The 10,981-nt window shown below is 44.7% G+C and overlaps 1 protein-coding gene across 2 annotated transcripts; it reads right to left on the bottom strand.

Moving 5' to 3' along the window:
- Window positions 1–3,014: 3,014 nt before the first annotated feature.
- On the bottom strand, window positions 3,015–7,103 carry LOC120699908. 2 transcript variants are annotated; one of them, XM_039984023.1, is made up of 5 exons: window positions 5,933–7,102; window positions 3,845–3,941; window positions 3,701–3,745; window positions 3,564–3,598; window positions 3,015–3,343 (listed from the first exon to the last, which is right to left on the bottom strand). In XM_039984023.1, exons 1-5 carry the CDS (start codon window positions 6,987–6,989, stop codon window positions 3,195–3,197), a joined length of 1,383 nt encoding a protein of 460 aa, XP_039839957.1. In that variant the 5' UTR covers window positions 6,990–7,102; the 3' UTR covers window positions 3,015–3,194. The 2 variants fall into 2 exon arrangements, with proteins under 2 accessions (XP_039839957.1, XP_039839958.1); XM_039984024.1 differs by lacking the exon at window positions 3,701–3,745 and having other exon boundaries at window positions 5,933–7,103.
- Window positions 7,104–10,981: the final 3,878 nt, after the last annotated feature.

Here is a 10,981-nt window from a genome sequence, read left to right on the forward strand (position 1 = left end):
CAACCATTGCAAAGCCATATCTCACTCATCCAAACTTTGATTCACACGATTCTTCTTTCTAAATTCCTATAAAATCATATACGATCCATTCATACTATTTTCATCTCCCCGTAAACCCCGGTCTAGCCCTTAAGCATCTGTTTAACTTATCATTTCATGCGCCAAACATTCTCCGTTTACCCTGAAACTTTACCACGCCATTCCTAATCTAGTTTCGGCCGTGCCATTAGAAAACCGCCCAAAAGTATTACTCCTGTCTCTATATCTTAATTATTTCCGATTGGGGCTCAACGATAAAATCTTTATTTCTTTTTCTTGATTATGCGCTTGCTTGCGTGCGTCGTAGATTACGGTGTGAACGAGGGAGAACCCGTCGACGAGCAGTACTGCGAGCAAGTGAACGAGGACCAGTTCCGCGACCCTGAACCCGAAGGACAGTGCCTCGATCAGGACTTCCCGGAAGGCTTTGAGAACGGCAAGTTCAATCCCATCTTTTGATGCATGTTTTGTCCCAATTTTTATAAACACAACCTATTAGCCTGTTTTACAAAACTGCATATGTTTTGCCCGCTGAAAACATGGTTGGATAGCCACCCCTTGCTTTGTTATAACCATTCCTTGACCACCTAGATTAATGTCTGAATATAATCTGTTTCGATGTTAATCGCCGCTAGAACGCTTAGGATCTCGAACACAATACCACTTGTTTTATAAAAAGAAAATGTGTGAGTGTGTGGGAAGGGAAAATGTGGAATTTTCGAAAGATGAGTTTAGACGGGTTGGATGGCATTTCTGTGTGAATTGCAATTGCCGAATGGTGTGCTCGCACCTGTGTGGTGGAGCAAGGAAGGGAGATATCCATCTTGTCACAATTAAGGACCGGGTTGATGTGTCATTTTACCTAACTTCGCTATCGTGCAAACCACTCGACCGTTGTATGGGCAACGGCTTAGCATAAACCCCACTAGTTAGTCTGATAGTCATCAGGAGAGCTGAGAGCAATGGGTGACCAAGAAGAAGGGATAAGCTCTGTGTGACTTATGCCCCGGTTAAACCTCGGTGATAGGTCAATGGCCCCTTGGTGGATCCCGTGGTGGCTAGTCAGGTCTAGCTAAGGTGGGTAATGGCTTTGTTGGGATCTGCACCGGCACTAAGATGATCGTGCTGTGGTACCCCGCTTGTGGGTAAAGTTGCACACCTCTGCAGAGTATAAAATATATTCGAATTGCCGTGCCCACGGTACTGGGCGAGTTACGGTATGGTCACACAACTAGTGTTTCTTCTGGGGATGAATGGGTTGGCGTGAGTTGTTTTGGAAAAGTGTCCGGCAGTTGTGCCGTGTGCTACGGCGGATGAGGGGTCCGATAGCAATTTAAAACTTGGATCCTGTGTGGATCAATCCTACGCGTCATTCAGTGCAAGATAATGGCTTTTGAAAACCTCATTCGGTGACAAAAAAATTGCTTTAAGAAAAAAATCTTTTCAAATGAACCCCTGCATAAAAATTAGCTTTCCGCAAATTAAACCCTAGCCTTATCCTTGATTTACCCCGCGCATTATATTCTGTTTATACCTCCTCCGTGGGTGAGGTTGGACTTGCTGAGTACGTTTGTACTCACCTCTTTCCTAATTTTTTCAGAGGAAGATCCAGACTTCGTTCCCGAAGACGTTGAGTAGGGGTTCCGTCCTGCACCCAACCTTGCCTGTGGATAGGGTCACCCGCAGGAAGCTCCGTATGGCGCCAGACTCTGATGACCTCTACGTAGTTAATATCGTTGTGTGGGTTTTAATTGTTATCCTCGCGATAGTGGCGTTTCACTGCCCATTATTGCGTAGAGTTGTACAGTGATGTACCATCAATAAATGTGTTATCAGCCTCCTGGGACTGATATTGTATCACATTTAAGTCTTCTCTTATGAGGGAACTCTTCATAATCAAATGCTTAGCAAATTCTACTTTTCTAGTTCCAATGCGCATGCATTTATTGATGATCTAAAATTAAATAAAAAATATGGTTTCCAATCACAATTTTCTATATAGTAATTAGAGGTAATAAGTTATTTTTAAGATGGGCAATGTGTCTAAAATTTCTAAAAAACAGTATTTTTGGTTGTATGGAGTATATAATTTTTTTGGGCGAAAGTAATGGATATTCAGCTTGAATTGAAGTGGGCCCACCTCCAACTAGGGAGGACATCTGTGCTGCGCATGATGTCCTAACCTTTCTGCTGCGCATGCACATTTGTGCACATTTCTTCAAAAAAAAACATTTGTGCACTGGTTGCATGACAATTGATCTGTTTCAAGCTTGAGCCCTGCCCCCATTGCAGCCCTTTGCTGCCTTACTTTGCATTTTCACAAGTTGTTGCTTCAAGTTCAAACTGTAACGTGTGAAATGAAAAGGAAAGATGTCAGAGCAGAGCGTGTTTCCATATTTTCAGATAAACGGATTGAAGCAGCCTCCCTGCTTATTCAGGTAAGAGCAATTGCATTTGCACCTGTGCAACCAGGCTATCCATCCAAATTGATGCAACAGGAAACAGCAAATTAATGTACTGATGGTGTGTGGAGACGCAATGGCAGCTGTTGCAACATTATTGCCTCAGGTCTGTGCAGTTTACAAGTGTAATGTGAACCCTCAATCTGCTTGGTTAATTACCAAGTGAGGCAGTATATGGTAGAGCAGCTCCAGTGCTAGGTCAAGAAGCACACTAGGTATTATGTTTGTTACTGCTTCTCTGAATACAGATGACATTGTCTTAGCTTGCTCTGCTCTCATCTGGCTGAAATCGCTCGTGTGCTCACATGCTCGTGAATCAATTTCAGCCAATTTCTCGTGTCTGTGTCGCCGTTAGGTTTGCGGGCCGATTGTTGATGCACTGTGCATTTTTGTGTTGATTTCGGCCCGGGCACATTTCTAAATCACCTTGCTACTATGCAGCGAAGTCTCTGAAACTTGACTGATCAGGCCGCCTCCAACATTTCTAACCAGATCAACAGATTGCCAAAAGAGTGGAGAAAGGCAAAGTAACATGCACACCGTGCTTCGCTCTGAGTTTGTCTCATCGTTTTCAAGAGGCCACGGGAGAACAATTCACATAATGCACTGCCCAAGTTGCAGTCGACTACACGAATAACACCACCTATAAAACATAATGGAACTCAGCCACATACAACTAAACATCAATTGCACTCACGGCACCTTCATCGTTACGGAGCCCATCAGCTTCTTCTTCCGTGATTCTATTACTTCAGCAAATACAGCTTCCAACTTCATCCTTTTAGCTTCCAGCTCCTCCTTCAGTATGTCATCATGATCCCGAACTCTTTTCAACTTTATACCTGAAAATAAACCAGATAAGGAAAAGAATTAACAAATTCAGGGCTCTGCCGTTAAGAAAAGCCACAAGGTTGTTAAGGTGTGGCAAATAGAAAATACAGAAACACATTCAATCAATTTTTTTCATAAAGCCAATATCAAGGAACCCCAACAACAATTACAGCAATGAAACAACTTAATAGGATCAGTACACCAACAAAGCATATAACATATGGTACATACCCTTGTCGTGCGTATCAGGCTTGACAGCAGTCAACCTGAATCAAAAGAAGAGAAGACAGAGTTAGACCCTCAAAAATACCCTCTGATCAGAAGATAAGGTAATGCATACAAGAAGTTTTCAGTGGAATTAAGTAGACCTGCTCTGAGCAGCTGCAAATGGAACAGGCTTGGCAGCAGTCGACCTGAATCAGAAGAAGACTGCATTAGGCGCCCTCAAAAATACCCTCTAATCAAAAGTATATGCATAATGAATCAGAAATTTTCATTGAATTTAGGCTGACCTGCTCTGAGCAGCTGCAAACCTTTTTATCATCTTTTTAACATCAGGCCCTACAGAAAATCTATCCTTGCTGAAACAACTCGGTAGAATATCTGGCCCTACAAAGGTCAGGTTAACAATGGTTAAATAAAAGCCGAATAGAGCACGTCGGTTGAAACATCAAAAAAATGTAGAAGCATTATATAATCATGTGGTATTTTTCTGCAGAGACAAACAGAATATCTGAAACGAGAACTAATAACTCCCATGCAAGTTGATTTGCTTATCTATCTTAAGGAACACTTCAGAAAATGAATGAGGATGTTCCCACAGTACCACAGTACCCTTTCAATTGAAGCACACAGAACCATCCATCAATAAATTTGGCAGTTTCCATATCATTTAAGTGGTTGGTTACAAGAAAAACATAACGACACAAAACTATTCTGAACCAGCATAGTATTCCATCAACTGCAGCAGTCAACAAGCAAAAAGTGCCAAAGTGCCACACATACAAGAAAAACATACATGAGGTATATAGGAAATGTGGATGAATGGGGTATATAGGAAAAATGCAATGTTACAAAAAGCGCTAGGCGCTCCCTAGGTGACCGACCGCCTAGGGCTTAGGTGCGCCTAGGCGTCATCCACACATATGTATTCTAGAGAAAAAGAAAAACAGAAGCATCATTTGGGCCAAACAAACATGACTAGCAGCCAGCCCAGTAGCACAACGAAACCCAATATAAGCACACGTTCAGCAGTCAGACTACCCACAGGACAAGCAAGAGAATGCCTCAAATGTAATTGCAGAAAATTGAGTGGGCACATCACAAAAGTGCTCCACCTTATCCCGTCCCATCCCCAGCATCTCTCTCCCGTGAGTCTTCTTCCTTCGCGCTCCCTCCATCTCCCCCTCCCCCTCCCTTGCTGCAGGCTGCCTCAATTGTGCGCCGCAACCTCCTGCACAGCTGCACCATCCCATCTTGACCTCCTTCCCATCCCCTCCAGTGCTTCCTCTCCGACACAAATGAATGTGCGCCTATGAGAACAAGACACTACTACAGATCGGGCCATTTGTCCCGGTTCCAAAGGGCTATTTGTCCCGGTTTTGGAACCGGGATTCGGCCGCCGGGACAAAAGCGCTGGAGGCTTTTGTCCCGGGTGGTAGAACCGGGACAAAATGTCCCTCGCGCTAAAAAATATTTGCGCCCTGCGGGATTGGAACCCAAGACCTATTGCCTAGCGCATGGCTTCCTTGCCAACTCAACTAAGTAGTACATGTGACTCAGTAAAGAATAACTCCCTTTTGAACTATCACGTGGAGGGGCCTTTTGTCCGGGTTGGTGTTACCAACCGGGATAAAAGGGGTTGGACCTTTTGTCCCGGGTGGAGCCACCAACCGGGACAAAAGGGGGGTCTTTTGTCCGGGTTGGTGGCTCCACCCGGGATAAAAAAGACCCCTGTCCCCCCCCCCCCCCCCGCTAGGCCGGCTAGCCTTTGGACCCGGGACAAAAGCCACCTTTTGTCCCGGGCCCAAAGGTAACCGGGATAAATAACCTGGAACAAAGGCCTATTCTGTAGTAGTGAGATGAAAGACCAGAGGAGAGGAAGAAGGACAGGAGGAGGCGCCACGGCTCCCTCCTCCGGCGGCGGGGCTCTAGACTTGGCGGCAGAGCGCCTAATCTCCGCCTAACTCCCTATGCGAGGCACTGGCTCTCCACCCAGCGCATAAGCGCGCCTAGGTGAGCGCCTAATAGTGCCTTGTGGAACATTGGGAAAATGTGCATGAATGGAGTACAGAAGAACATGTGTAAGCAGTCGACATTGCATGCCTTTAGAATTGTACAAGGAATAGTATCGGAATTATCCGAGCTTCCATCAGCACTACAACTTTGTGCTTATGGATGATCCTGATGTTAAACAGATAAAAGAGTCAGATGAATGTGAAGACCTATTAAACTATCTATCCAGTGCCTACTTGTAATCGACAAGAAGATATTCATAAACAAGCTAGCATCATGTCAACAGTAAGGAAATGCATAATGCTACTATAGATGACCAAACAGAGAAATAAATTCCTCATGCACGAAACAGAGAAGATACATACTGCATGAAGGGTCATTCCGCCATACGTGGACGAAGTGAGAGGAGCGCTTCAAATGGGGTGGTGGTTTGGGCATCCAAAAGTCACCGAATTCAACCACCTTCCTCATCCGCATGTCCACGGCAAAGATGCAGGAGCTGATGAAGAAATACACATTGTCGGGGTTGGTGGGGTGGAGGAGGGCAAGGGCTGGAATACTCTGTGGTAGTGTGGTGTCCAGGTAGCTCTGGTCGGCCCAGACATCAGCCAAAGGCAAGCTGCGCTCAAGGACCCAGTCCCCGGCGCACGGAGGGTCGGCGAGTGCCCACATTGTGACCACCGGCGCATTGGGGCAGCCATGGATTTGCACATACCTCAGCCTTCCTCCGCTAACCTTCACACATCGGTTCATGCCACGGCTGACTGGATCAGAAGGCAGCTCGTCTAGGACTGACGGTAGTGCGACGTAGAGCAGCTCTTTAGCATCGGCGAAGGGGTCGCAGGCGAGGAGGCCGTACGAGAGGTCGACCCACCAGAGCATCCCACCGTGGGAGATGACTCCTTCGCCGAAGTAGTGCCGATCGAGCGGGGGGAAGTACGTGAGCTTCTTCTCGACCCAATCGTACTTGCCCGCCGTGAAGCAGAGGAGAGTGGCGCGGCCGCTGCCGTGGCCGGCGGGCCGGAGCTCGGCGACCATGAACTCGCGGCCCCTCCGGAGGAGGCCAACGTTGTCTCCGTGGAGGCCCATGGGCTGGAAGTGCCGAGGGATGGCGGCGACCTTGCCGGTGGGCGCGTCGCAGAGGTGGTACGAGACGACGCATGAGAAGTTGGTGAAGGGCTGCGTGGCGGAGAGGAGGATCATGCCGGAGGGGTCGGCGGCGGCGACGTAGGGGTACCAGAGGTTGTTGGCGGCGGAGGAGACGCGAGTCGGCACGGTGAGCACGGAGGCGTAGGGGGGCTCGGCGACCGCGACGGAGATGCTGCTGCTGACCGGCGGGCGGACGCCCATAGCCTTCTCGGTGGCCACAACCTTGGGGATTCCGGCCAAGATGGCCCACCGCTCCTGCGCCGGCGGCGGCATGGCCGGCTTGGGGGGGATTCGGCTTCGGCTTTATGGTTAGGGTTAGAGATCGTGTTTCCGGTGCTGGCGGAGGAAGAGGAAAGGGTAAAAGGGAACGGCCTTCCGTGCGGGATCTGGACACGACCTGATTGTTTTGTAGGCCCGTTTCATTGGTACGAACTCGACGCGAATTTGCCACGCGCCACCTGAGTTGGAATCGGGGGAAAATTGGTTCTCCTCCCTCCGTACTCGAGAATGTCGTCTTGAATAAAATTTAAACTAAATATTGGGAATATAAATCTTAAATAATTTTTAAGTTGTTGGGTTTCAAAATACAAAAACTATATAAATAGATTTGTTTTGAAAAATTCTTTCATAAAAATATAAATATATAACTTTGCGATAAATATTTTTATAAAAATTAAAAGTCAAAGTTAAGCTTTGGAGACCGTCTCGTTGTCCAAAATGACATTCTTTTCGAGCATGGAGGGAGCACTAGCATAGACATAAGCGTGACACACACGTAATTTGAAAATTTGAATTAGATTTTAACTTAAAAATTAGTGAATTAATTAAGTATTAATTAATATCCAAAATAAAATTTAAAAATATGTATATGACAAATGTGACTGCTATCTCGTAGCTTAGATCCACACATTCAATGCAACAGGAACATACTACTACAAATAATTGAGAACAAAACTATATGCATTCTTTCTCCCTACAAAATCGAGCTGAACAAATCTTCTTGGGTATGGTGGCGAATTAGTCATCAACTTCTGGGAATTTCAGTTTGCAATCAAATGGAGTCATTTGATAGATGGTGGCTTCGGATCCACCAAGGAGAGCAGAGGTAGCTTACAGCGGCATGGGATCGCGAGATGTTGTTGTAGAATGACAAGCTGTACATGCTACTGCCACCGCCGCCTCTAATGGCGCCGCATTACTGCATGTAGGGGTGGTAATGGGCCGTGACCTAAGTGGTCACTTCACGGTCCAATTTGGTCCTTAATCTTTTTAGCTCAAAATTATATAGAATTAAAGTCCGGCTCTTTCAAAGCTCGGTCCTTAGATTATGTAGGCCAAATTTGATGGCTTTTTGCCACCTCTAACTGCATGTTGTCCTCTCCTAGAGGTGCGCAGATGCTTGCTCTGGGAGCACGACGATGTCCAGATCCGAGCGGTCCTTGCATGATTGCATCACAACTCGCAGCAGCGGAGCGAGGGGCCAGTATTGGCACTTTCCGGTAATATTTGTATTTTTTAGTGGTATTTTATGGCGGCGAGTGCTTTTGATGGTATTTTAACTAAATCATTATCTTTTTGATGCGACAGAACCGATTTTCCCTTGGATTGGTGTGTGGCCACCTTCGGATGAAACAAGCATTTTGTGCACCCGTTGTGTAGCTCTAATCTTTTAGTGATTTTGTTCTCACTGCATAGTGTAGACACAAATTACGATGTGAATCTGATTGTTCAAATTTTGGATGTGAAAATGTATAGTTGTCGTTTCTCTTGTTAGGTAATTAGAGGAGAAAAAAATTGATTTTGTAAGCTCTATTGTGAGGCAAGAATGTCAGCAACTACAACTGTACCAAATATCGAAAAGGCCCGATAAGCAAAAAAAAAAAACTAGTAATTAAAGATACATCTGATTGTTGATTTAAGTGCTCATAGCATCTACATGAGAACAACATAATCGTGTAGTTATGAGGTACCTACATGTAAATCTAGAGAAATTTTACGATTGAAAAAAATAAAAGCCGTCCATAAAATTCTACGGTGGTGACGGTATGAAGTACCCCGAAGTACCTAGGATAAAGTATCCAATACTTCTAAAATGTGGGACCAAGTACCAAAAAGTGGGACCAAGTACTAATTTAATTTATTTTTTATAAATACTTTCCATAGATCAACAGTTAAAAAAATCAAGGTAAAAGTACCTGAAAATACTCATTGGTACTTTACAATTATTGTAAAAGATCTTGTAAATCTAATGTTGTTGGATAATCAGTGGCTATTAAATTCAAGGGTAAATAACATTGGTTTGGTTATTCATGGTAACAAATGTAGGGTGGCATTATTGCTATTTCACCTGTATCTAATGGATCGGTATGTTCACAAAGTGGTGATGTGATCTGCAAATTAGGATTTATAGGAATAAATACCTAGTATTACCTTGGTCGCAATATATATACAAATGAAAGCCAAAATAGCTTAGAGGAGTTAAAGTGACACACACGTAATTTAAAAATTTTAATTGGATTTTAGATTTTAACTTAAAAATTAGTGAATTAAGTATTAATTAATATCCAAAATAAAATTTAAAAATATGTATATGATAAATGTCTTAGATCCACACATTCAATGCAATAGGAACATACTACTACAAATAATTGAGAACAAAACTATATGCATTCTTTCTCCCTACAAAATCGAGCTAAACAAATCTTCTTGGGTATGGCGGCCAATCAGTCATCAACTTCTGGGAATTTCAGTTTGCAATCAAATGGAGTCATTTGATAGATGGTGGCTTCGGATCCACCGAATAAGGAGAGCAGAGGTAGCTTACGGCGGCTTGCGATCGTGAGATGTTGTTGTAGAATGACACGTTGTACATGCTACCACCGCCGCTGCCTCTAATGGCGCCGCATTACCGCATTACTGGTGATGTGATCTACAAATTAGGATTTATTGGAATAAATACCTAGTATTACCTTGATCGCAATATATACAAATGAAAGCCAAAATAGCTTGAAGGAGTTAAAGTGACTGGCTGTATTTTTGAATGTCCGATTATTACACAATTATTTATTACTATCATGAAGCAGTTGGAGACTCAATGTGTATCTGCACTTTGGATTTGTTATTTAGAATAAGCACTATCAAGTTTTTAAGTTTCGGAATGAAAACATACTTACAATACTAAGCACATCTCTCTGTTGTTATAGTTCAAACATCAATGTGTTTGTAGTATCTCCAAATTAGAAGTCATGAAATCAATATTAAATTTAATCCCTAAAGCACTATATGGAAATGAAAAGTTACAGTTATCTTTAAGGGAGTTGGTTTGAAAATATAGTTTTTTTCCCCGTGCTTTCTCCTTCATCTCGGGTGAGACGACCTCTCCGCTCGACCCACCCCTAGGGCCCTACCCCACCCGCGCCGCCGCCCGCCGCCGACCAACGCCGGTCTCCAGCTCCGCTTTTCCCTGTGCCTTCTCTTCCATCTCGGTTGAGATGGCCTCTCCTCTAGACCTCTCGTGTAGTCGTATTCGATCCTCGGCCGCCGCCCACCACCTCGCCTATACCCTCTCGTTAATTTCTTTTACGCCGCAGCCGCCAACGCCGCCCGCCTACGAGCCCGCGGCGCCACGGCTGCTCCTGATCGCCCCACATATCCTGTGCATGGATACCGACGCGGTGGCGCAAGCCAAGTGAACGTGAACGACCACCACTGTACCCCATTACCGGCACCCCCTGGAGGTCGCGTCATTTACTCATTTCACTCCAAGACTATTGAGCAATTTGGGGTTTCGGGTAGGTGGTTGTGTGCATACGGAGCTAGCTGCTGGTCATTATTGTGTCCATCATCCTCGCGATAATCTTCTGTGAGTAGCCCTGCTATGCTCATTACAGTCTAGGGAATTATTTGCTGGCCCTGGTGGCTTGGTTCTTGAGAGTTTGTTTCATTTTCATGTTGCGTTTCAGGGGAAGCCGGGGGAGAACTGTCAAGAACTAGGATAGTCTAGCAAAGAATTTCAGAGAACTGAAGAACAAGATGAATTAGCTGCCTGGACTGGTATGTGTTGGATAATATATCATCATATTTACTATACAGGCAGCCAAAGTATTTCCTTTACTGGACTTTCTTGTTGTGAATCGATGCTGATTCAGATCCCATCGGCACATTTTATTCATCAAGGCTTAACACACAACTTGGTGCGGAGCAAAGTACTGTTTACAATATGAAAATAGGCTTCAAACCGTCAAACGAACACCATTAAGCCCTAA

The sequence above is a fragment of the Panicum virgatum genome, chromosome 3K, assembly GCF_016808335.1.
Source record: "Panicum virgatum strain AP13 chromosome 3K, P.virgatum_v5, whole genome shotgun sequence".
NCBI classification, from domain to species: domain Eukaryota; kingdom Viridiplantae; phylum Streptophyta; class Magnoliopsida; order Poales; family Poaceae; genus Panicum; species Panicum virgatum.